The 26,836-nt window shown below is 49.6% G+C and overlaps 1 protein-coding gene across 1 annotated transcript; it reads right to left on the reverse strand.

The window, feature by feature from the left end:
• Positions 1-733: 733 nt before the first annotated feature.
• LOC116490458 (TGF-beta receptor type-2-like) lies at positions 734-26,411 on the reverse strand. Its single transcript, XM_032189586.1, has 7 exons — positions 26,277-26,411; positions 12,782-12,932; positions 9,680-9,882; positions 6,478-7,292; positions 5,990-6,131; positions 4,789-4,916; positions 734-1,211 (listed from the first exon to the last, which is right to left on the reverse strand). Exons 1-7 carry the CDS (start codon positions 26,326-26,328, stop codon positions 999-1,001), a joined length of 1,704 nt encoding a protein of 567 aa, XP_032045477.1. The 5' UTR covers positions 26,329-26,411; the 3' UTR covers positions 734-998.
• Between the last annotated feature and the right edge of the window lie 425 nt (positions 26,412-26,836).

Genomic DNA, 26,836 nt, shown 5'->3' on the forward strand with positions numbered 1-26,836 from the left:
GATTAATTGCCGTTCCACGGCAGAGTCCATCTGGCTTGGTCCGGTGGTTATGGGAAAGAAAGGTCCCAGCCCTGCCTGATCATGTTTCTTCAGGTTGAGTAACGCGGCGGGGCGTGTGTGAAAGAGCTGCAAGAAGAATTGGCCAAGGTGCCTGTGTTGGCAGGATTGCTGTGGTACCGACCTGCTGCTTGGAGGTGGCTGGAAACCAGACTGGGTACCGGTGGGTGGGAGGGGTGGTGGTGCACAGAACTGTCCTGACAGCCTGCATGGAGGCTTCTGAGGCTGGAGCAGCAGTGCCTGTGCATGCACATTTTTCTTCTATTGAAGAAATTTCACGTGGCCACCTGAATCATTAAGGACACCCAGGAATTCCCCATTTGAAAAGACAAAAAAGTGTGTGTGGGAGTTGCAGCAAATCAGGCTTTGATGAACTGGATTATCGGGTATCTTCACGATGTGTTAAGGACTGCCCGATTAACTGAACTACTTCTTGGGTGCTGGCTTTTGTTCCACTGAGAATCATTTCAAGTCACTACCTCATCTTTCTACTGCTGCTACAACAGTTTTGTTTTGTTTTGTTTTTTTTTTTTTGGGGGAAGGGGCATTAAAAACAGTGAAAGTGTTTTGACTTCTGTGGAATAAGCAGTTAGAGGAGAAACTAGAGGAGAAACTCGTGGTGACTGAATGGAAGGACTTCAAAAGATGAACCTGGAGTTCAGGTGCTTATTAATAAAAGATTATTATTTTAAAAAATAATAAAAGAAATGCTTTGCATCATTATACATTTAAAGTAAGTACAAAATCAGTTCATATACACTGTTGCACTTTAACCACAGTATTGATTCCACAGTTCACTATCTGTGGGAGGAAACAGATCTCATAAATAAGTTATGTACTAGATCTTAGTTCTGTTTGGAAAAACAAAGGGAGGCTTTTTCCCGGTGAGCTAAACGCTCCTGGTGCATCCTCCTCTTTCCAGAGGCTTCTTGCCTGCTGGGTCACTGCACGTTTCTGCTCCCGTCGCTGTCCTGGTGCTCCCCGCCCGGGGAGGCCGTTTTGTCGGCCTCGCTGTCCGTGTTGTTGTTGAGGATGTCGTCGCAATCCATTTGTGCCATCAGGTTGAAGCGCTCGGCCACGCAGTGGGCGGTGAGGCGAGCCTCGGGGTCATGGTCCCAGCACTCAGTGATGGTGTCGCACAGAAAACGCATCCCCTGTGGGTAGAAGGGCTGAAATTAAGGGCTGAAGGCAGGAGGGAGAGAAGCTAAAAGCTCAGTAAAGCAGTATTTTAGTGGGCTTTTGACAGCTTCCTGCGGAAATACTTTTTTTCTTTTTTTTTTTTTTTTTTTTCTGCTAAGCTTAAGCACAGGAGGAAAAAGCATTGGAAATCCGTGGCAAGTGCCAATGTTTGTACTGGTACTGGCACCGCTTGGGTCGCAGCAGCATCCTCTGCTGACATGGGGTCTGGTCCCAAGCATTTTTCACCCTGCCAGGAAATCCTCCCTGAAAGCTGGAGTGCGATCACTGCGGGGCTTAACCAGGGCCCCAAGGGACTTACGCCCTCCATCTGCTCTCAGTCTTGGCCGAGCACCCTAAAACCGGGAGGGCGAGGGGAGGTGCAGGTGGTGACCCACAGAGCTGGGTGGAGGGGATGGGCAGGGGCAGCTTGAAGGCAAGTTTGGAATTAAAAGTTCAGAATTAAACTTCTTCAAACTGACTTCTTGTTTCAGTGGCTTCCTCAGAGGGCCAGCCATGCCAAATACTCCTTGTAGCATGCAGCTGAACTTTTTTTTCTCACCACAGAACAGCGTCTTACGTGGGGCTGGGGGCTTTTCTGCGTGCTTCAGAACACGTTCAGTTCCTCTTGGCTGCAGTGGTTACAACTCCCAGTAACGTGTGTTTTTTTTTTTTCTCCATTGGTGTAGTGATGTGAAGAGTCCCACTATTTTTAATTAAACAGCACTGTTCTGCTGGTATTTCCCCTTTTTTAGCCAGTAGTGCAGCTGCACCAGGAGCCATACTGCACCTCCCTTTGACTCTGACTCCTATCATGTGCTGTTGCTTTTCTCATCATTGTCAACCGAGCTTGCACCACAGTGGAAAAATCATTATTCTAAATAAAGCGTCATGTTTTTCAGTGGCTTTGTGCATTTCTTAATTTGCAATTAAGAGAACAACAAAGAAAATCACATGAAGATGAAAGAAAAACCGCGGGTCTCACGGCGGTGTGCCACAAGTGGCATCTGTCCTGCACCTTCCTCTGAACCCGCTGCTCTGTGCCAAGGTTTGTTGTACTAAATGTTGTACTAAATCTTCCCTAATGGACCCAGATTAGAGGGAACGGGCTCGTGCACTAAAACTGACAGATGGTGCATTTCAGTGCGCCTGACATCATTCATTTGCTAGCCTAATTGGGAGGATTTGAAGATAATTGATTAACATGCGAAAATGAGCTAGTTTAGCTGAAGCTCCTCAGCTAGGAGATGGCACTGTTAGATTGCTCAGTCACCAGCTCTCCCTGTGCTTGCTTTACCCTGGAATCAGGACATTTATTTGCAGCTTGCCTCATAAATGTGGTGATGCTCTTTTGACTGCTGCATTTTGTAACGCTTGCGAAGTGGGCTTAGTTTGGGTTTGGTGCTTGATACCCTGGGTTTCTGAGGGATGCTGCTTGCTCTGTCTGGCTATAGTTAGTTTTACAAGTGTATTTTTAGCAGCAATATTGACTTAAGCTCCCAGTGTTCCTTCCTGTCCTGCACCAGCCCTTCAGCAGTGACAGTACAGCAGGCTGATCAGCTGCCTCATGACCCAGCCCTGGGAATTTACCTGACCTAAATAATCACTCTTTTTAATGGCAAAATGAGGTAGAAGCGTGGGCATTTACAAATTGTATGGGATACTTCGGGGATAACGTTCTTTAATGGGCTTTGTTGTGCAGCCTTGCAAGCAGTTGTGCAGCACACTGGGTGAGTCAGCTCTTGGGGAAATTAGTGCTGTGACCCCAATGTCAGCTGAAAATCCTAACCCATGGCTAGCAGTCACTTGAGGGAGCCCTATGCTGAAATGCAGAAGCAGCCTTTAGACCAATGTAAGAAACTGGTTTGCTTTGATGGGACAATCTGCGGGTGCTTCCCCTGCAGATGAGCTCCTCGTCTCCCCAATGTTGGTGTCAGCTTGGAGGCAGCAGCAGGGGCTGGAGGCACCAAGCAGCACGAGCTGGTGGACTTCTGCTGTTTCCCAGCAGATGGTGCTGCCCTGTCTGCATCCTGGGTAGGCTGGTTGGGAAAGGCTGGGAGTATTTCTTAAAGCCGGGCTTGTAGGGAGATGTTTATTAGACCAGCTAATATTAGTCAGAGGCAAACTTTCAGGAACACAACGTGGCTTTTCTGTTCCTCTTCCCCAGTGGCTATTAGGTGGTCTAATAAAAGTCACTGACTTATAAACCTCGCTCTGTTTACGTGCTAGACCGACCCAACTACAGCGGCATTATTTCTCGGAGGTAATTGCAGTCAGCCCTTCTCCAGCTCCGCAAACAGCGCAGTTATGGTTAGGCTCTATCAGAGTGTGATTTTTGACAACCCAAGCCTCTGTATGTTTTTCTTGTGGTTTCAGAGTTTATCAGAGACCCTGGGAGGTGAATGTTTGAGATGAATACTCAAAGGCTTCAAACATGTAGCACTGCTGATTTAAGGTCGTGTATTTTTACTACTTCAAGGGAAAAGGCTGGGTGAACTTCAGCTGTGAACTTGCTGACTGATAAACTCACCGATGGTCCAACAGAAACCACGAATTCATTTGATGCTGGCTGCAGCTTTGGTCAGCCAGGTACCTAGGGGCTTTGGACAAACACCTTTTTGAGAGAGACGTAGGGAATACGCAGCCTTCTAAAATCACGAAACTGTATCTTTCCTCTCAAAAATCTGGCTTTGTGTGCTGTGCAGTCAGTGGAAGCAGTGTGCTTTAGGGGTAGATGGTGCAAAACGATCTGCAATGATCAATGACCGAGCGCTGTGGGGCTCTGTGAGCCAGCAGTTCCAATATTTCAGCTTGTTTTGCAGATGAGCCGAAATGTTGATGAGTTTATGGTGTTCTTCTATAAGATGTGAAATTTAAGAAGTGCCGATTTGGCCAAGATTTGAAAATGTCACTCAGTGTGCCTGTTACCCCTCGTGTCCTCAATGCAGGGAAAGAGAGTACTGCGTGTGGGGAAGAGGACACCGTGTCAGGGCCAGGAGGGAGCCATGCGGGAGCAATATTTCTGGAGCTGGTTGTTCTGGGTGTGTTTGTGGATGGCTTTAACAGCGTATCTCGTTATTGCTGAAGTGTTTCTGTTCTAGAGCACTGGACTATGCTTCCTGTGCTAAAATGCTGTGCTCTCAGACCCTCTGAGGGCAGAGGCCTGGATGCACCTTCCTCCCCGCCCTGCCTGCTGTGGGAAGGCTTGATGAGAGGGATGGCATGTTCCCTGAGCCATGGGTTTCTGGATGCAGTGGTGATGGCAGAACTGGAGCAGACGCACAGGAATGACTCTTTCAGGAGACTTGTGCTGAAGTGCTCTGTTTTGCTGCACTACAGCATCCGTGGGTTAGCTGAATGCCATCACTTGGCGTTCCTAGTTCCTGATTGTGGCCATTTATTCACCAATTAATTTTTCTCTACCCCTTGTTGACGGTTTGAAGTGGGTCTAGGGGACTTATCTGAGCCCAGGCAGCTGTGCTGATTTGATTGCAGCTTTACTAATATTCAGTCTGGGTCAGCAAGGTGGGGCAAGGTGGGTTGCTCCTGCCTTACCTGATGTACCAGCCAGCTGCTAGGGATCTCAGGCCGCCCTCTGCCGTGCAGCACGATGTCTCTCATGGTGTCCACGCAGGGCTGCTCCTGGACTTTTGACCCAAAAGGCAGCTCGTAATTCTTTACCTCTGCAAGGAAGCGACAGCAGTGTAATAGGACGGTTTTTGCACACTGACTGCCTTACTTTGGTGTGGCCTACTGGATGGGAATAAATGTGTTTTTATCAGTCTGCAAAAACCATTCTGGAAACAATCTAGGATTTGAACACAAAAGTATAGTGACAGGTTTTAAAGGTGGTTTTCAGACAGGTTGGTCGATCTGCCTGGCCACTTTTCTGAACGTAGGAGTACTGCAAAGGACTTGGTCTTCCTTTGGGTGAAGCGTGTTTTCAGCAGGTAAGATGTGTCATGGGGGTGAAAGACAGGAGAGGCAACCCCAGTTGGGCTGTGGGCAGGGGCTGGGCAAGAGGAGAAATGGCCCCTGCAGAAGAGCAGCCCCAAGTCATGGCAGGCCACTGAGGAGCCCTGCACTGCAGAGGTGAGAGGCCACCCTTTGTCTTTTCCAACCCCAATAGCTTTAATTAGCTTTAATTTTCTGGCCACTCACCAGCACCTTGTGGGCCAAGCAAAGATGCTCGGTTGCTTACATTGCGGCAGCTGCACGATGCAGCTGCACAGGGGGAGTGTTTATACTCTAAAGACAGCAGCTGAAGCCTGATTTGGGGGCTTTCTGATCCCCTAAGTGAAATTCTGGGTTCTGGGTCTGCATTTGCTGAATTTACCCCCCTTGTTCCCATTCTCTTTGCTTTGTAACACTTCATTACCAGGAAATGCTGAGCCCTGGAACAACCACCCCCTCGTCCTGAAGACCTGAGCTGGAGACCTCCCTGAGCCGTCCACCCCCACTAAGCCTTTCTGCAGCTGCAGCTGGAGGTGTTGGGGTCCCCTCTGCTGCTCCTCAACCACAGTGCCATCCCTTTTGAGCCACAACACATGCAGTGAGTGCCTGGGCAAATGCCAGCCCTTGGTGGTCATCAAAGCTGGTGGCAGATCCCACCTGAAACCATGTCCTGTGCCTACAGCCCTGTGTCAAGGTGGAACAGTGTCACCAGCAGGGACATGAGGGCTAGGATGGTCGCTGTATGTGTGGGAAGGGAGCTACGATGTACAAGACAAACCTGGGCGAGACAAGACAAGCCTACCTCCCACCACTTCACATCTGGAGGCCATCTCCCACAGAACGAGGGCCATGGAGTAGACATCCATCTGCTTGAAGGACTCCAGATCTTCCAGGTTCACCCTGGACTCCAGCACCTCAGGAGCCATGTACCTGGCGGTGCCCACCTGCCCACAAAGAAGAGAAGGGTTAGCAGGGGCAGGGGAGCACGCGGGTGAGGTCTCCTGGTGTGGATGGTCCAGTGTAGAGACCACTGCTCTGCCTCCACCAGCCTGCTGTGGCTGTGGGGCTGCCCTCGCTGTGGGCTCTGGAGGTGAGCGCTCCCTTAATGGCCCCAAAAGCAGCACCTGGCAGAGCTGCCCTGTGTAATGGGGCTCATCCCATAGGTTTAAGCTTTGACCACCCCAGGTCCCGTCTGTAAAGGCCACATCTCCCACCCAGTGCCACGTGTCTGATGGCATGCGTGGCTTGCAAGGGGCCTCATCCAGGGGGGTGCCAAGGGGTCGTACTCACCTGCCCGCTGTTGGCAAAGTCGTCTACCGTCAGGGAGGGGTCGAGGCGTATGGCGATGCCGAAGTCGCAGAGCACGCACTCCTGCTCGTTCTTCACGAGGACGTTGGTGCTTTTGATGTCCCGGTGGGCGATGGGGATTTTCGGCCGGCCGCAGGCGGTGTAGTCGCTGTGGAGGTGGGCCACCCCATTGACCAGCGACCCCGCCATCTTTTGCAGGTCCATCCAGCTGAGGACGTGGCTGGACAGGTAGTCCTTGAGGTTGCCCCGGCTGTGGTAGGCTGTGATGAGCCAGTACTCCCTGCGGGGCCCCGAGCCCCGGTCCTCGGCTGTGAGGAACTGCAGGACGCTGTCGTGCTTGAGGCTGGCGTCTGTGAAGATCTGGCTCTCGTTCTTCCAGGAGGAGTACTCCTCGCAGGGGAAGATCTTCACCGCCACCGTCTCGTACTGCCCCGAGCTGCTGTGGTTCAGCTTGGCCCTCCACACCTCGGCAAACTGCCCTTTGCCCACCATCTCGTCCAGCTCGATGGGCAGCAGCTCGGTGTTGTGGTTCAGGCTGTTGGCGCAAGTTGGGCTCAAGCCGGCAGGGCCATCGTCCATCATCACGGACAGCTTCTCATCCCGCTCTGCCGCCCTGCCCGGCTCCGGCAGCGCCGGGGGCTGCCCCTGCTTCCCACCCCACGCCTTGGCCCTCTTGCGGCGCTTCTGCGTGCGGCAGAGGTAGAAGATGACGGTGATCATCACCGCCACCAGCAGCGGCGGCAGGAGGCTGATGGCAGCCACCGGGATGACCTCCTTGCTCTGCAGCATGGAGTAGCCTGCGGGGAGGGAAGCGGAGAGGAAGGCGCTGCCGTGAGGGGCCTGCGACATCTTGTTTTGATCGCGGGTAGGAGGAAAATATGTGGAGCGGTTAATAAGGCGCAGCCGTTCGTGGGGCGGTAATGCAGGCTGCACACAAATCCCATCTGAGCAAAGGGTAAGAACCCAGATGTATGCAATTATTGCGAGGGCTGTTCATTTTAGGTCTCGAATTCAGGGCTGTTTGTCAAGCAAGGGCTTGGGAGGCCGGCCTGCACTCAATGGGCTGGGGGTGCCGGACCCCACTGCAGCCACGGCCTCTGTGTGCCGGGGCAGAAATAATGATGGTAAAGCTGAAGCTAGGCTTGAACATATCAAATATCTGAGATTGTTAGGTTTTTAGTTTTTTTTCTGGAGCCCTTCTGTGCATGGAGGGTGAGGAGGGATGCCAGAGGGGAGGACGGGATGGCATGGAGGACCACGAACGATGCTGCCGTAAAGGAGCATCGCTTCAGTGCTGTCCGTGTGGTGTTTATCATCACGTTGCAGCACTGGCACCCATCGACCGACCCTGGGCACGCTCGCTTTTGTTTTATGTATTCTAAGCCCCTGTCCGCCTTCAGCTCATTGGAGTGTGGGGGGAAAAACCCTAACCCTCGCGCAACGTGTAAATGTCTGATGCTTTGATGTTCGCAATTCCTGGAATAAACATGCTGACTTCAGTAGAGATATTCAAGTAAAATCTTACTCAGAGGTTTTTCTGCCAAGTATAATAACCCAGGGGAAGAGGGATAAGAATCATTCCATAAGCAAAACTCTTGCTGCTTGACCTCAGTGTGTGCAGATCATAATTCAGGTTCTGGAAAAACAGAGCGTTTCGCTATTTTACTTGGCAAATTTCAAAAAACGTGCTGCAGCTAATTTCTGCGAGGCTGTGAAAGCGTTTCTAAAATAGGCATCAGGTTCAAACCACAAGATCAACCTAAACTGATATAAATCAATAACTAACTCAGGAATATGTTTATTTTGGAAAGCGCGAGGCCTGGATATCACCTACTGCTTTAATGGCTTTTCCCGATGCTTAAGATCCCATCTCTGAAACGCTGAAGAAAGAGGAGATATTTTTAAGGGCGTCGCGTGCACAAGTCCCGAAAGCAGTGAGTTACCACAGCTTCAGCAAATTCCTTTGTGAGGATGCCCCTTCCCAACACAAACCCCTTGCGATGAGGGGGCTGCAGCACGGCTCCCACCCCTGCCACCAAGAGCAGAGGCAGTGGCTCTGCTTTCTCTGCAAAATACCCTGGGTCTCAGCCCACGCATTGCCCAGCTCTGGGTTTCAGTGTTTTACGTGCTGGTTGGCAAAAGGAGGCTGTTTGTGAAAGTCCTCGCTGGGGGCGGCATTTCCAATGAGCCAGTTGTCATTTTGGTGTGAAATTATATATCCCAGCATCGGCTCTGGGATTTGACTATCTCTCTTTAGAAGTGTGTGTACCTGTTATGTTTGGCTCAGCGAGCAGCAAAGGACTGCCAAATTTAGTATCATTTACTTTCATTAAAAGTGGCTTGTTTGTTCTGAGAATTTGCATTTTATATGCTTTTTTTTTTCTTTTTTTTTTTTTTCTCCCTCTAGCATTGTGGGAGAAGCTGTGCTGCTGGATCGTAGGTTATACTTAGTATCATTTTCAGCATCTCATGAATTATGGAAAATTAGAGGGGATTTGCTTTGCCTCTATTATGGGTCAGATGCCTGATGGGCGCTTGGATAGACCTGGTCCAGTTGGAGCTCTGGAGGTCTGGACAAGGCTCCAGAGGCTGACGATCTAGCTGGTAGCTTTTCCAAAGCACACCACCCTCCTGAGCAACAGACACAAGCTGCCTCTTTGTTTTCCCCAGCGTGCATTTAAAGCTGCTGTAGGGCCTGCAGCTGTGTGCAGGGAGAATCCTGCTGCAGAAGCCCCAGAAGAGGTTGGGAAGGTGATGCCCAGCACCACTGCCTGCTGAGCCCCATCTCCCCAGCACCACCACGCTGCTTGGCCACAGTCTGGTGCAGGATCTGATCTGGTGTGATTTTCTCAAAGCTTTTAGACTGACTCACTCTGGGTTACGTCAGCTTTTGGGTTCCCTGGCTGATTTGCCTCATGTCAAAGGGCGCAGCCTACTGAAGGACACGGTGCATTTTCCATCTGGTGTTCTCAGGATGTGTTTCTTGGAGGGATGGCTGAGCCACTGGCAAACTGCTGGGCTCAGTGAGGGGGTACAAACTTTACCTACCTCACACAGAAGGTCAAAGAAGACGCTGCATCTGCTACCCCATTTCTTGGAAATGCAAAGGCCCAACACATGACTTATTTATTGTTAGCTTTGAGTGCTCCTACCCACTTTACATAACACTAGCAAAGCTACTCACCATCGGTGTGGTTTTCAAATATAAGCTTGTCATTGCACTCCTGCTCGTCCACGCAGCCGCAGATGTAGATGATCCCCTCCTCGCTGGGCTGGTGGGTCATGATGCAGCGCGAAGTGTTGTAGTTTGGGACCATGAGGTTTTCTATGGGACGGTGTGGGTTGTGGCAGAGCGTGCTGATCCTGATGCTGTCATTGTCCTGTCTCCTGCAGGTGCCAAATGAACCGACAAGGGTTAGCCTAGTGGTGCAGCCTTCAGAGAGCAGGCAGCACGGGGTTTCCAGCCCAACATCACCCGAGCATCAGTTTTAAATTGTGTATTGAATGACCTGTTTGTGGTGACTCTGGTATAATTCTTATTATATGTGCCTGTGGGGGGCTTTGTTAAATCTCTTTATCTCTTCCAAATGGTGGAAGAGAAATTTGTAATGCATGCCAAGAGTAGGATCTGAGCCAGGGACTCTGTTGTTTCCTGTAGATAATTCACAAGTTAATAGGTGTTGGATCAGGTAGTGCCAGCCCTAAGGCTCAGTGCCCTGCGTGGGATCTGGGGCAAAATCCCTCCTTTCCCAGTGCCAGCAGCCAGGTCAGGTGCAGGTGGAATTATTCCCTCCACATTGCTGCTGCACGGTCCAAGGGAAACCTCCAAAGCAAGGACAGCCTCTTCCCAACTAGCGCATTATTCTGCTGCAATCCCTGCCTTGGCAGGGCTCCAAACCCCCACCACCTGTGCAGGAGAGAGGCAGGGGACACAGTGATTGCGATGCCTGCCCTCGAGCAATGGCTTGGCTGTGTGCCTCCATCCCCTCGGCATACACGTGTTGGTGGAGCTGGTTGGCCCCATCTCATTGATGAATTCCTGGGCTAAATGCTGGTTTTCAAGCACTGTCCTTGGGTGACCACTTATGCCCACCTGCAGGAGCAGAGCCATCGGGTAGCTGGTAGGGACTATAATTTAGCAGCTCCAAAGGTCAGAACTTTTATAGAAATAACGTGATGATGATACGGCTCCTGGGCACGTAGGAACTGTAGGGCTGTGTCTGTTTCTAAGCTGTGGAAAGCTGCCACATGTATAGGGAAATGTATAACATGTATGTTCCTGCTCATTTGCTGGAGATCCCCCATTCTCCCTGTCGCTGCATTGGCTTAACAAGAGGGTCCAACCCAACTGTGTCCTGGCACACGGGAGCCCCTTATTTCAGAGCACGGTGAAGCCATCCTTGCTGGTTAGCAGCCCGGAAAAGCCATCAGGGAAATGCTTTGCTGTGAGGTCTCCTACGCTCACCGTGCCCTGAGCGGGTTTTGGCAGTGGTGCAGCACGTGAGGCAGGCAGCTCGCTTCGGGTGTGGGGGTTGTGGGGATGCGTGCTTCTGACGGCCAAGATGGGGTAAGGTACAGAGCACATGTTATTTTTAATAATGTTGTCTTGGGCCTGTGGTATTTGGCCTCTGCATTAGTTTATGGGGAGATAAGCCCAAGCTAGAATCACACTTGTGAAACTCCCACCACAGATCCAGAAAAATGCAGATCACCATCCAAACCCCAGGCGCGAGCTCATCTCCACCCCTCGGTTAAGGTCATGGAGCACCACCAGCAGCCATCACCACGGGCAGCACGGACAACGGGGTGATGGAGAGAAGAGCCAGCTGGGCAGGGAAGGAGCATGTTCAAACTGCATGGCTCTTTGGGCGCCTTGAGGCCAGTCCTGTTGGCAGCCTGGGTGACAATTTTCCCCCAACAGCCGAGTATATTCCCTCCAGAGCTTTTGGTGGCAGCTGTGAGGAGCTGGAGCCAGGAGATGGGATGAGCTGCCATGGAGAGCTGGAGCAGAGCTAACCCAGGTGGTCTGCATGGTGAGCAAGGGGTGGCAGCTGCACTGGGCCCAGCAGACCTTCACCTAAGGAGGATCATTGGGTACTCCTCTAGAGCCAGTGTGTAATTAAGGGCTAATGAGGAGCTAAAAGCAGCTGCCAAGGCAGAACACCAGGGTGTGACCCTTGTTTCTGGAGGAAAATGGAGGTACAGGGAGATTTCACAATGCCTTACAGGTCAGCTGGGAAACTGGAAATAAAACCGAAGAACCCAGATTTGTCATCCTCATCCCACTAAAGTGAGTGAAACATTTGCCTTAGTGCTCCTGGCATTTTCTTGGGAAGCCCAGGTAATTTGAAAGACATTGGCTCATCTATGCAGGGTTTAAGGTCTGCTCCCCATCTGTGTGCAGGGGTAGTTGGGGCAGAGTGGCAGATTTTTCTAGTTTTGGGGGTGGGGGTGGTAAGGGGCATATTTTGTTTGTTTGTTTGGGTTTCTTGCTGGTCTTGTGTTTTTGTTATTTTTTTTTCAGTCCATAATGCAACAATTACATTGAGGCAAAACCCTGCTGAAAGTGGGGCAGTCCAGTGATCACACTAATTAGCAGGTTGAGATAAAGCCCAGTGATATGTGCTTAGCTGGCTCTCACTCTGGCAGCCAAATTAAAAGGGACGGAGAAGAAAATCACTTTGGGTAGACCCAAAATGGACTTTTGTTTTAGTTTTGCTCATGGGGACCAAAAAGCTGTGGGAGGCGCTCATCCGGGTGTACGTTTGACCCAAATGCTGGATCGTGTTTCCTTTCCAGGCATTTCCAGGAAAAGCAAAAAAGGGTTTTTCCCTGGGGATGATACCAGCAGCTTGGTACCAGCTCCAATTCCCAATTCACTGGATGGGGACAGACCTTCGGGTGCAGATGAGGATTTGCAGCCCCAAACCGGGCTTTTCCCAGCCTGATGCAGGAGGACATCACGGCTTTTGGGGTCAGGTCTGCTGGCTTTGCCCAACAGGCTCAGCCTGCAAAGCTCAATTCAGGTTTGCATGCGTGCAGAGGTCCTGACTGCAGCACTGCATCAGGCATTTATACGCATAATTTATTTAGAAAATAAACCAGTACTAATTATGGGAAAGATCAAATCACATTGCAATTATGCTTACAACAGAGTCGACGGGGGAGAAATAGAAAGCCCTGAATGATTTTGATGTCCAACAGCTCAAGCATGAGCATCCCCGTGAGCGCGTTCCCACAACTCCTTTTTCCCCACATCCCCCTGTTCCCTGGGGCTGCAGCTCACCATATGGCCACGCAGATCTCGTAGGGGTCCTCGCAGTAGGAGTTGAGGTTGCAGTTGCTGTAGCACACCTCCTGCTCGCAGGCCGGCGGCGTGGAGTCGCACCACTTGCACAGGTTGGTCTTCAGGCTGCGGCGGGCACCAGCACACCAGGCTGTGGGGCACAGAGGACAGCATCCAGCTGATTTCAGCAATTCACACGTTGTTGGGGAAGCTGCCCAAAATGACTATTTCTACGTGGATTTGTAGCTTTTGTTTTGCCCAGCTGCTCAGTCCAACGTGCTCTAGCTGGTGGCAAAGCTCACAGCAAGCAGATGCTGCTCTGTTGGCCCCACGGTAGCAGCTCCCACCGGACGGGAGCAAGTTATCTCTATTTTTATAGGAACTATTCTCAGTTAAGGAATAAATCCCAGCTAAATTTAAACTTCCTGTTAAGGCTGCTAAATGTCTTTTTTTTTTTTTTCCCACTAAAAAAAGAAAAATGAAGCCACTAAATGGCTTATGTAGAAGTACATACTAATAAACATTTAGTCTAAGAAATACATGCAGGAGTGCACAGGTGGGAACCTGAACTACAGCAGCTCTTTTTCAGAGGTGTGGGCTACCTGTACTCCTCATGGAGAATTCTTATTGTGCGCAGAGAAGGGTTGCATGGGAAGTTTTAACCACAAACAGGGCTTAAAAATAGTCATTTCTATAGAAAGTCTGCCCAGCTTTAGGTTGCTGCTTCATAAATCTTGTTGGTCTAGGGGAAAGAAAGTTATTTTCCATCTGGATTTGTCCAGAAAGACAACTTTTGGTGCCCAGTCATTGTATGCAGAGATGGAGCCCAGCACCTCTGCTCTCTCCAGGGCTTCCTTCATGCAGTGCCCCAGCAAAAATGGGCTGCTCCCCACTGGCCTTGCTGCTGGGGTTTATTTTGGACTGCCAAGGCGTGAAGGTTTGGTGGCATAATGGGGATGGCCGTGGCCAAATCCATGCCCGCTGGTGAGTCCCTTCCTCCCCTGCCTGCAAAGCCCTTATTGCTTGATGCCCATTAGGGTTTTGCTATTCATTTATTCACACCCATGGGGCTGTCATTTACCCGTTAACACCCCATGTGAGGCTTTGTTGGAGGGCTCAGGGTGTGAGCACAATGCCCGGCATGCGGTGAGGATCCGGGTTTGCGATCACCTGCACTACAAGGAGCAAGGGCTGATGAAAGAGTTAAATGTGGAAATAAGAGCCAGAAATACAGCAGTAACTGGACAAAATTCTTTGGAGACAAATTGTTCTAAACGAGCTCAGCCTGCGATGCTGTTATCTGCTCTGCGAGAAAGGTCAGAGCAGGAATATCTTTTCTTTCCCCGCCCCCCCCCCTCCTTATTCTCCTCAACAGAAGTGCACAAAGCCCACTGTGAGTTTCCTCAGAACTTCGTGTCCTTGAACCACGAGCTCGTAGGTACAATTTAGCTGCCACATCACTCGTCTTGGCCCTGATTAGACCCAGATGAACACTTTCAATATTAATACGTGGATGATTTAATAAAGCTGCACGAGCAGTAAAAGTAACAATACGCTTCCATAAAGGGGTTCCAGATGTTGCCAAGGCAAATGCTAAACATCAAAATATAAACTTCAAAAAAAAAAAAAAAAAAAAAAAAAAAGAGCTGGATAAGCAAAACTTGGAACAAACTATAAACTAATTAAATGTGGGTTGAGTTTTCCAAAAATAAATTGAAGCCATAAGGATGTGATGTGAGCCAATAAATAGTACAGTTAGTCAAAGTTATTGTGGAACAAGGGTTGGAAAGACGGTTTGAAGTCACCGATGAGGTGGGCTCACAGTGAGTTTGGCTTCTTATCAATAGGAAGGCTTGTTCTCCTGTGCACGAGAACGGCATCAAATCTCCTGCTATCTATAACCAGGACCCCGGAGAGGCGACGGGGGGAATACAAGACAATTTTCAAGCAGGCAAAAGAAGGGAAAAACTACACCAAAAGTGCTCGCGAGAGCTGCAGGGCTGATACCACCATCCAAGCATGTCGGGACGTCTTTCCTCCTGCTGCTGCCCACAGGGCATCCACGCTCTCCTGGAGGGCCAGTTGAAGCATAGATGCTGGGATGTGAGTGGTATTGGCGAGGAGCAAGCCTGGGTGTGAGGAGGTGGAAGCACGGCATGTTCGTTACGGCGAAGGAGACAGCGCTTTGTAGCCAAAGTGATGGCATGCTCAGGCAATTCGCTTCACTGCAGAGTGGAATGAGTGGTTTTCATTCTCAAATTGTGTCTGCTGAGCTGTTTTGTGGCAACCCAACAGCAGAGGGGTGTAAGCAAAGGCACTCAGTGCGAGATGCTGAGGCACACACTGTCCATCTTCTTCCCGAGGTGGAAGGGACCAAGGCTTCTGCCAGGCAGGACCTGCTCAGGTCTCCTCCTTATGCCCATTACGCTCCATCTTTCAGTACTAAATTGCACTTAAATTGCACTTAATATTCAAGGACAAAGAACAACTGATCATTTTGGGTCATAAGCACTTCGCAGGGAGGCTGGCCTCTTCCTTTCTGCGTGTCTGTGTGCATTGGGGCGCAGCTGGTGCTCAGCCAGCAGTTGTACAAGGCTTCCTCACTGCTCCAGGAGCTCTCTGCATCCTCTTTCTACAGCAGGTCAGCCCTGAGCCCCAGACTTTGTGCTGGGGGGAGACAGATCCCACTCTAACCAGTGGGATTTTGGAGCTCTGGCATCTCAGCTGGCACCACAGCTGGAGGGCTGGGCACAGAGGGTGCAGCCAGTGGGAATGCCCACTGTTTTGGGGGTTCATATCAGGGCTGGGATGGGGCAGGGACCCCCGGGCAGATCGGCGGGTGCAGTTGGAGACGTGGGTGCAGCACAGGATGCCAGGCTCAGCCACGAGTCCTCCATCCACTCCCAGCTCAGGACGAGGCTTTTTGCCGGGCCGTCGTCCACAGCTAATGACATGACTGCATAATAACAGAGCCGCTCATAAAATTATTATGAGAACAAACAAATTCCTTCCCTATTATATACAGTACTTGTTTTTGAGATTAGAACAGCAGCGGGGCTGATGTGCTGTGGTTGCTCGCTGACCCACACGTGAGACCTCCAGGATCTGCCCCCATTACTTCCTAGCTGCCACGGGCAGGATGCAGCAGGGCAATTCCTACATCCCTGATTTCCAGGGGATCCCTACAGGGCCAGACATCCCCATTGCAATTGTCCGGTGTGATCTGCCCAGCAAGGACCCTGGGTTTCCTCGTTTGGGGAGCCCAAATTGAGTTGAGAGAACTCAACACCCCTCTCTCTGCACATGAGGCTCTGCGGGGACAGCGGCAGCACACACACTGGGCTCGGGGGAGCAGCTCTGCCCTCAGGTCTGTGGTCCTGCACAGTCCCACAGAACAAATACTGTACTTGGCAGCGGACGTGTGGAGCGAGGAGCGAGCCAGTAACGTTTCCTGGTGAATAAAAAGGGGCTGATTTTGATTGCATTAGACATCAGTGCTTCCCCGTGCCAAAAAGACACACAGTATACATTTCTGGTTTATTTGGACCTTCTTCAAACAGGCTGGTAACTGACTTATTCTACCACTTATTTTTTTCTTTGTAAAAATAACCCCTTAAATTAAGTGTTTAGCAAATAATGCTTAGTCCTATTACAAAGTAAATTGGGTATGGACTGTACCAGCTGACCTCTCAAATCTCTTTCAGATGCTTGAATTACATCATGATCAAACTTCTCCCCAGGGACAGACGAGCTCTGCCGAATATTGTCTGTCCTTCTGCTGGGGCAGTCTCCGGTGTTGCTGGGGTACCTTTTGCAAACCAGCGATGTGTTGGCACAGCGACCTTGTATTGTTTTGGGGTGCTGGGTCATATCATGGCGAGGTACCTGGAGCCAGCAAGGAGAGGTTTCTCTTCAATTTTGGTCAGCCAGTGTCTTGCCTGTGGGTGAGGACAGGGCAAGCGGTTCTCCATCGGCTCGTGGAGCTGCTCATCTCCTCTGGCCACCTCCACATCCATCTTGTTCCTGCCCAAGGCACCGAGCTGGGCAGGGCACGTTCCCTGTGGGGGACCTCGAGCTCCCTGCCCCAGACCCCATTCTCCACCCCCGGGGCTGCTGGAGCTGGGTTTGGGGCCGGCTGGGAGGGCTGCGCGGGCGATCGTCGCCCATATTGTGCTCTCGCTCATGTTTAAAAACAACAACAGCTCAACTGACTCATAGATCCTACGGCCTCTGAGTCATTTCTTATTTCTGGATTTCACTGCTCTGCCCTTTGCAATGAGGGGAGTTGCATGCACACTCACACACACACACATCAAGTTCACATTTGTTTTTCCCCTATAAAAACAAAACGATTTCCATACCATTAATGAAACAGAAATGACTTGCCTTCGCATACCCTGGCTTTTATTTTCCATTGTATAAACTGTGCAGATGAAATAACGATGGCTGTAAAGTAAACCTTCTCTCTCTCTTTTTTCTTTCTTTTTTTTTTTTTTTTTTTCCTTTCCCTTTCCAGGCAGCCTCTTTTCGAAATAGCAAAGGGAGTCACTTACAGACTTGGCCCCAGCGCTGCGCCTGCTGGGATTAACCCCTGCGTCCCCAGCTCTGCTCTCTTTGCTGCGAAACCACCGCAGGGCAGAGGCAACGCCAGCCCCAGCACCTTGCGGGGTGATGTCCAGGGTGCAAAGGTGGCAGGAGGCAGAGCAGGGCACAGAACGGGCAGGGAAGCTCGGGGAAGGCAGAGGAGACCAGTGCTGACACCTTGGCCAAATGTCCCCTCTTCTCCACACCACCCTGCGGCCACAGCCTGCGCTAACCAACCACCAAATCCCACTCTTGCTGCTTACAGGGCTGTTACACCCTTTACAAAGCACCCTGAGGACAATCAGTGGGGGCAGTGGTGCCGCTTACAGGGGCAGCAGATGCAGCTGGAGCTGGGCATGCAAGCACATGCTTGGGAGAGCAGGACGGGTGAGCAGCACGGGGATGCCCCCTGAGCATTGCCTGCAGTCTGTGCGTCCCCAGGGCTCCCAAGCCCAGCACAGCCCCTTTTCCTGCTCATACAGCTCGTGGCCCCCAGCACCAGGTCAGGCCTTTTGCCAAAAGCCAGTGGCCGGGCGGGCTGGTGACACAGCTGAGATACCGTTACTCTTCCCAGACTGGGCGATGTGTTTTATATTATTTCTCTTGGATTTATTAAGCATTATGTAACCAGCTAACCGATCCCGCATGCTACAAAATCGCTGCTGATTTCATGTCAGTGGAAAGTAAACAAAAAGTGTTCTGAAGTGGCAGGGCTGAAATTCATTTCCACGTTCAAAGCAACCCGTGGAGGATTTTCCCCATCTCCTCACCACCAGTTTGCATCCTGGCTCTGCTGCAACCCATCAGAAAAGAGTTATGGAAAGATTGCGTGTTGCACACAACAGGGTGTTATAAACAAATCCTCTCTGGTCACTCTCCGCACGAAGTGATTAAGATAAAGGTTATTTCACTTAATTATTTTTAAGCATCTTTGTGGATTTTTCTGATACTCGTTGAAATGGGTTGTGCTGGCGTGTTGTTTGTCTTTCAGCTGGGCGATTCCTCTGAATATGAAAATCACTCACCAAAGAAGGTTTGGCATTAAAGTTTCAAAAAGAAACAAACAAATGAAGTCCTCGGGTCCTGGAGCTCAGCAGGACCCCATCCAAAGTGGCAGGGAGGCACTCTACATTGCTCAGCTTTGGAAGGATTAGAAGCAGCAGGTGAGGCAATAATGATGCCTCCAAAAGCATCAGGTGAGGCAAAAACGTTGCTGGTACTGGCAAGTATCTGCATGGAGCTCTTCCAGGGGCTCTTCTTGCTGCTGTTAGAGACCACAGACATCGTCCCTGCCACTAAAGCCAGTTTGCATGCAGAGAAGTGGAATGGGTAAAGGCAGGTCAGGACAAGAAGCTGCCTCCCCGAGGCAGATGGAAGCAGATTTTTCAGGACAAGAAGGTGCCTCCCGGCACAGCATGGCCATGCAGGGCTGGTTTGGGCTCACCGTGTCACGAGCCACTGCAGAGACCGCTGAGGACATAAGAGCATTAGCTTGGGAGCTAGGTGGTGGAAGGTAAGAGCCAACCAACTGTGTGACGTTGTTGTCATCACTTTTGTTGTTCTCATTTCTCCAGGACCATCAACAGCATATCTTGTCTGCTTTATTTAACTGCAGCTTCTGCACCCCTCCCTCAGGAAGATGCAGCAGAGAGTGCAGCAGAGCTCTACACAGAAAAAGCAGCAGCGACAAAGCCGACAGCAAGATAAATCTGTGAGTCTGTTGCAGACATTGCTCGGCCTTTGACTATTGCTATCCAAGAAAAAGCACAGCTTTTTTTTTTTTTCTTTCTTTCTTTTTTTTACAATTATCATCATATTATGCCTTAAAATTTAGTTCTGTGTATGTTTTACAGGCTCTGCAGGAACCTGGATCTCCATGAGCAGATCAAAGCCCAATTTAAAGATATCATCCAAATAGGTAAATGTGTCAGAAACATTATCTGGGTCACATTTGGGTGACAGGGCTCACTCTGTTTTAAGTGCAAATGGTTTGCTGATGGTTTAGCTGAACTTCCTGAAGAGTGTTTGAAATTCCTGGCACATGTTCGATTTGCCATCTGTTAGGAGGATTTTGATGAGCCCACAAAGAGACATTTGACCGGAGCTGCACTTCATATCTCGTGTGGGCTCCTGTGACTGACCAGTTTGCATTTTTTGTGTTTGCATTATTCTGATTCCCTGAGTGCTTGGAGGGAGCGGGGCGTGCAGGGGGCTGGGTGCTGAGCAGAGATGTGCTGCTCGTTCTCCGCCAGTGTGCTGTCATCATCTTGTTCCAGCACTGACTGTTCTTTATGTCTGCTAACATTATTATGTATAGTCAAGTTATGCCCTCATTTAGACCGGATCTGACAGTAATTAAGTAATTTGTACTGTCAGAGGGAACTTGAACTTGAGGGTAGCCTGGATACAGATGCTAAAATCTTCCTCGCTTTTCTGAAGGCATCTCCTCTTTAGCATGTAGGTACGTAAATTGGTCTGGTCTCCTCTTTCATCTCTTTCCTGAAGACTTAAAAAAAATCTCTTTTATGACAACAGTATCATAATCTCTTGAAAAACACTGTCCAATAAGGTTGAATTCAACCTGAATATTTTTCCGAAATAGAAGAAACCACTCACAACCTGGCAGGGGATGCGGTTTGGGCTGAATGCAGACTGTGAGGATTTTTGCAGGAGTGGGACCAGGGCTTTGCAGGAGAGCTGTTGATGAGGCCTGAGGTGCATTTTTCCTGCACATGAAAGCAGTGGGAGCTCATACATGTGTGCACTGCCTCAGGAGAGAGCCAAGAGCAGTCAGAAAATGTGACTGTGTGCTGTGGGATGAGCCCAGCCCCCCAAAAATTCTCTGTGCCTCTGGTGGGAATTTCTGCCACCATTTTCTACCAGCACCACCAAGTGTCTTTTGACATATTAAAGACACAACAGGAACTGGGCTCCCGAGGGATCCATTGGTCTGATTTCTGTGGATGCCCATACCCTGGGTCTATGTGGAACAGAATGATTCATTCGGCTTCTCATTGCTTAGGGCTCTGTGTCACTTCCCACTGTAGGGCGAGGGGTCTTGTCTGCTATCGTGGACTGGCTGGGGCTAATTTTGGGATAGATCTAGCGTGGAAAAAAATAGCTTATGCAGCAAGGCAGCAGCTGATTAAGCCTCTTCCACTTTGGATGCTGGTGTTCAGATGCTCCCAGGCAGTGAGAGTTATCCAGCGACATCAGGCAGATGTCCCACGTCGTGTCCCAGCTGCGCCGAGCAGCGACCCATTGCATCAGACCCTTGTCAAAGGGACACGGGGGTTTGCTCTGCACGGGCACAGGATAGCTGTCTGGTTTGGGATGGCTGAAGCTGAGGGGACCAATGCTCAGTGTTTGCATTTTTGCTTGTAGGAAAACGCCCCACAGGACTGTAATAACCAGCAGTCCAGGAACTTCAGCAAATGCCTCTGGGCTTCCCAGAAGAAGAGGTGTAAGAAAAGATTCTTGTTCCCAAAAGGAGTTTTGGAACCATGGAGTTAAAGGGACCACCTCCATCCATAGTGTGGCAAGGTGAAAGGCACAGCAGCAGGGCCAGCATGTCCAGCATGACACTGCTCCAACCACTTTGGGGGTCCTGGCCAAGGTGTGGGTCAAACTGGGGTTCTGCAGAGTGACCCCCACAGCTCTCCTCTGCAGCTCCTTTCTGCTGATAGCTGCAAATTGCACACTGGAAATGTCAAAAGGTTGGTGTGTTTTTTTTCTTTTTCCTTTTAAATCTTGAATCCAGCTGTAAATAATCCTGTCTAATGAAGGGTAAGACTTGGGTTAAGGTATATTCCCAGAGCTTCTCGAGCCCGTGTGGGCAGTAGCCCTGCGTTCAATGTAGATGGAAGGTTGCAGGGCACAGCTGGATGAATTAATTGCCCCACAGATGAGATGCATTTGCTGTGGTATAAATCAGCTGTCGCTTGTCAGGCATGTTCCTGGCTTATCAATGGGAAGCAAAACATTGCGGCGTAGCAGCTCCATGAAAGGCCATGTCCTGGAGCGGCACAATTGGTGGGGGCACAGGCTGCAGAGGGGATTACAAGATAAGCAGGCTCTCCCACTTCTCCTAAAAGCTAGACAGCTACCAGCAGCTGGCAGGAGAATTCCAGCCCTACATGGGCTGTAATAAGAAGACGAACCAACAGGAGAACAAGAAATACGACTCTGATGGACCTTACAGAGCCCTTCTGGAAGCAGGATCACAGTGGTCTTCTCCGAATCCAGGGATGTGCATGTGGGACGAGGCAGCTTGCAGCCACCCCTTCATTTCCCGTGAAGGTCCCTAAGGAAATGCCATCCCACAGCTGGGGGCCAGCACCGAGGAGATGTCGCTCCACCCCCCAGGGCTGATAAGGTAGGCAGCCATCTGTGGTGTTACCTTGTCAGCCAAGAGAGCTTCTTCCCACCTGAGGCTTCCACTTGGCACACAGCATTAAGTGTGAGATGTGGAAAGAGCAAAGTGTGGGGGAGCTGCTGGTTTCATCGCCTTGGTGGGACTCTTGGTGGTTCTTTTGTTTTTTTTCATAGTGAGATCAGATGTGGCACTTCCCTAAAAACATGGCAATCCACGGGAGAGTTCATTAGTCTGTGGCAAGTTGCAGCACTGAGGAAGCTGGCGGAAAGCAAATGTTATTGCAAGGAGTTATCACTAAGGGGAGAGGAAAACATGTCCCAAGGAAATAAACTCGATGGAGCAAAAAGTGGAACAATATAAAGCTATAGAGGACAGGCACTAGAGTTGAATACTTCCTCAGAGTGAAAGCCCCCAGTCATCTGTTTTTAATGCCAATGATTGCTCTCTGCCTGTTCAGTGAATACGTGGGACACATCTGTTCAGGACTCCGCCTCTAATAGGACAGCAAATATCACGACTGCAGCTGACTGAACTTTTTTTACCACCATTACACAAAAATGTCTTTGTGATCATCGTCCAATATTGACAACAGCACCAAGAGCAAAAATCAGTTTTGCTTTTTTTTTTTTTTTAAAGTGTGTTTTAATTCCAAGTGCCATGGGATTATATCTCAAAAAGGACTTTCCCCTGAAAACAAATAAACAGACAAGCAAAAAAAAAAAAAAAAAAAAAAAAAAAACACTAAAATGTAGATTTGAGCAGCTCTAATGACGACCGGCCTGCCTCAAGTCTGAGAAAAGTTTAAGAAGCAAGGAGAAAGGAGCCCACTTTCCTAAGTTTGACACAGCTGTATGCTGCAAACTTTCTTGGCCTTGAGTCTCCATCCAACTTGTACCAGCAACCGAAAAAGCAGCATCAGGCTTGGAGAAGTGTTAAGGTGGATGAATCACGCTCTTGCTGAATCTCATGCCAGTTAAAACATTGCAGAGGACTTTGGTTTGGGATTGTCAGGGTTTTCCTTGTGCTTTCCCCTTTATTTACTGGAAAATATATTGCTACCAAGTCAAAGCAGAACACAGTGCTTCTTGAGAAGGACTGGTGTAGCCAGACCTGCCACTGAGGTGGGCAGCGCCCATGTTCACACACTACATGGCCTGGGAGAAGAGCCTTGGGCCACAAAGACCCTCTCTGCATACGGATGAATCTGCTTGTGAAGCAGCAGGTGACTTCTTCTCCTTTCCCTTATCTTCTCACCCAGGTTTCTGCCTCTGAGTTATTGTGTGTTGCTGTTGGGGTGTAATCCTGGTAGGTCTCCTGCCTGAGGACCAGGCTGGTCTTTTGGTGACAGTGCAGCCCCTAGTTTTAGCTCTGGTGATCTTAGAAATAAGAGACCAACTTCTTCAACAAGCTGCTTGAGGAGCATGGGATAGGTCAGAGAATTCTTGGGCAGATCAAAAGGCAGAGATGTTTTTCTAACAGCCCTGGGGCTCCCTGTCATGATTTATGAATTATATATGCTCCACATCTTTAGCCAAAGAGACTCAGAGGGAGAACATGGGTTGTTTATTCAAGCAGGAATGAGTGTGTGGCTTCAGAGAGCCACCATCCACCAAGAAGTACCATCTCCACATCTGCAGAGCCATCGCAGTGCAGAGGTGTTCATCCAGCCGCCATCACTGTGCTCCTCACCACAGATCTGAGGTACAACCGCAGGTCCTGAGTGAACTACTTGCTGAAATTCCTGGGCAGATGTTCTCCTCGGAGCTCTAGCATATCCCACGGGGCACAGCTCTCCTTTGGCGAGTGCTACGTGCCTTGGCAGGCTTTGAGTTTCATGTCCTCCTTTGGAGGCTGGATGCCCAAAGGCGAGCTGCTGGGTTCCTTGAGCTGTCGTCACAGTGGTGACGAGGGAGGCTTTCCAGATTCTGATGCAAAACAGGACAGGAAAACTCCTAATTATGAGGCCAGAGTGTTTCTGTGTGCTCAGTACAGTAATCTCCGTATCCAGTCAGTGACTTCTGGATGGGTTGTAGTCCATCTAGCAGATAGTCTTGCAGTCACTGAAGGCTTTGAGCAACAAAACCCCACCACATCCTGAGTCTGAGTAATTACCTGCTGGAACAACTTTGCTGTTTTGTGATCTAACACAAAAGCACCCGGTTTCAGCTTCCAGCATGTAAATCTTGCTTTTCCTTTGTCCGATAGAAGAGGAAACCCTCTGCCAGAAAGCATCTCTCTGGGAATTTTTTGTGAGCGATGACTAGCTCACCTCCCAGCTCCCTCCTGCAACAACTAAAGGCACTGAAAGCATTCAGTCCCTACTGTAGGACAGGTTTTCCCATCCTGAACGATCTTTGTATTATTTTGTTGCAGGTCCCTCTGCTAGGTAAATCCAGAGCCACTTGCTGGAGGTGACTGGGGGAGTCAGGGAAATCCAGCAGCTGAAATTTCTGTGGTCAGGCTATAGCCCTTTTTTCCACCATGTATGGACCAAAGCGGTTGGAGACGCTGCTTGATGACCACTCAACCCTGCTGGTGATTGAAAGGATAGAGACAGGCAGCACAGAGCCCACCTTGTCTCAGCCATCCTGGTGTGACCCCTTAGAGAGAACAACAAGGTCCCTGAGGACACCCAGCTGGTGCTGAGGGAGCTCTTCTGGGATAGCTGGGACACCATCATGGCCATTTTCTCTGCAGTAATTCCTAAATCTGTGCTAGGACGAGTGACTTTGCTGCTGTCACCAACCCACCGCTGTCACTCTTTGCGGAGAGGCTGAATGACTGGTGGGATTTGTTGCGTGAAGAACAACCAAATGTGCATTTTCTGCCATTTTGGGAAACTTGCTGTTTCCTCTTCTCTTAATGCCAATGCAATGTGGGCCCCCCAGGCACTTCTATTGTCTCAGAGTCACTGTAGGGTTGATACTAACACTATATGTGATGGATGGGAGGTAACCCCAGTAAACATTTATCACAGTTGAGCTGAATCAGACAGTGAGAGAGTGCGCCTTGGCTTATTTTTTTTCCCCGTACCAAGACAAATGTTGTCATCATATCATTCACGTAACCTTTCAGATGAACTTAGTAATCATGATATGTTTTGGTTTGGCTTCTTACAGATTAAAACCCTGCCTTTCAGAAAAAGGAAACCATAAGTTAAATAACTCCAAAATTAGGTATTTCTGAAGGATAATTAGTGGTCTTCTTTCTTACCAAAAACAACCCAAGACTGTGCTTTAAATAATGCCTTGTAATAATTCCTTCAGTGCTGTTCCAAATGTGATTAATTTAGCAGGATGTTATCAGTATAGCATCCTACATTTCAACCCATACTTTAGGGTATTATCTACAGTAATGACTACTACATATTTCTGCAACTCTTTGGAAAGTCAGCCTCGGCTTATGTTGTAAATCCCCCCATCTGGGTCTCCCTGCTTCAGCAGGCTCACCAAGGGTTGTATTTAATACATGCAAATTACTGACTGACCGTATGCCTTGATTCCCTATTTCAGTAGATAGGGGGACCCATGGAAAGTGGATGCAGATACAGATCCCTGCCCCCAGTTATTTCAATTGCATGCAAATATACGGGCGCTATAATCCTAGCACTTCATTGCTTTGACCAAAAAGCAATTTTATTTGCATCAAAAGTTCTGTAGTGAGGAGAACGGGTCTGTGTTTGTAAAAGAGCTCACTGCAAAAAGTGCCATTGTCCGTGCAAATACATAAATAGATACTATATAGGGATATATGTGTGTATACACATACATCGGCATTGTATATACAGAAAGACACACACACATACTTAGGAGATGTGTATATAACACTCACTTATATACAAATCTATTCCCTGTTATGAAACAATCATCGAGATATAAACAAGAGAATTTAAGCCATGGATGGGCACATTTTCAAGTGCTGCTGGAGGGTTTTATCTACAGTCCTGAAGAAGTGCTATCAAAACCTAAACAGGGCACTTATTACAAAGAAGTCTTTACGTAAGTGCTGGAAAGGTTTGCCGAATAGCCAGATGTTGTTGCAGAGACAGTTCTCCTCCCCCTCTCCCTGCTTCTTTCTGACTTTAACAGTTCGATTAACTTTGCACATAAACTGGGGCTGATAAAGCTGAAAACTCCACCGCATCTGGACACCGCTGAAGCCAGATCATTCAATGGTGCACGTTAGTCGCCTTTAATCTCCCTTGAGAAAGTAAAAACTTCCACCAAGTCATGCTGACCTATGCATATACTCCTGCGCTGTAAACACTGACATCTGGGAGCTGCTCTCGGCGAGCACGCAGCGATCTCCACCAAGCCAAGCGCTCGCCCTTTGCTGTACGACAAACCCGCAGCTGATGCCGTCGGAGCAGGGCTATGACCAGCTCGCTACGAAATTCCCCTTTATTTCCAACCCTCCAGCTAACTGCCATCAGGGGACAAATCAAAGGTTTGCTATTTTTCTGGGGGAAGGAAAAATAAACGACTTCTTTGCGTACGCTGGTTAACGACGCCTAAGCAGAAACATATCTCTACTCACAGAAGGACAGCAGCAGCAAGGAAAGCAGACCCAGTCTCCTCCAGCAACCCATTTTCTGGATCCCGCCAGTGACCAGGAGCCTGGCTTCACGGTGTTGACCCGTTCATCTTCCCGTGCTCTCCTGCCTCGCTGCTGTCAACTCAGCAGCCCCGAACTTGCGAGGCTGCTGGCCGGGCTGGCTGGGAAGGCGGACCCAGGCGCAGCAAACCCAGCTGTGCGTGGGGTCCGCCCAGGAACTGCAGCTCATGAAGAAACTCAGCCCCGTTCTCCTCATGAAATATATACAGATATGGGAGGGGGGGAGCTGGGGGGAAGAGCTCCGGCTCCGGGAAAAGGGTTTGATTTCTCCAACAACGGCACTGAGCTGCTTCAAGCAGCCCAGGGAACTTCGGAGGGGACCTCATGCCTACTGCCCGCATCTAATCAGAGCAGCATGGGCACAGCTGCACACCTCTTTCATCGGAATAAAACACGGAGGGGAACGCTTCTGTATCTTGACCTGTCATTAATTTGCTGATTTTTCCCCTTTTAGACATAAACTCTGTCTTTTAAGTAAGCTT

This window comes from Aythya fuligula, chromosome 6 (assembly GCF_009819795.1).
Source record: "Aythya fuligula isolate bAytFul2 chromosome 6, bAytFul2.pri, whole genome shotgun sequence".
NCBI lineage: Eukaryota > Metazoa > Chordata > Aves > Anseriformes > Anatidae > Aythya > Aythya fuligula.

What these genes read in the sequence shown, in the direction of transcription:
- LOC116490458 (XM_032189586.1), bottom strand. Translation starts at nt 26,328, where the DNA reads ATGGGTTGCTGGAGGAGACTGGGTCTGCTTTCCTTGCTGCTGCTGTCC. An exon ending in CTTGCTGCTGCTGTCCTTCT is followed by an intron (nt 12,933 to 26,276) that starts GTGAGTAGAGAT and finishes TGTGCCCCACAG; the next exon opens with CCTGGTGTGCTGGTGCCCGC. An exon ending in GAGATCTGCGTGGCCATATG is followed by an intron (nt 9,883 to 12,781) that starts GTGAGCTGCAGC and finishes TGGCACCTGCAG; the next exon opens with GAGACAGGACAATGACAGCA.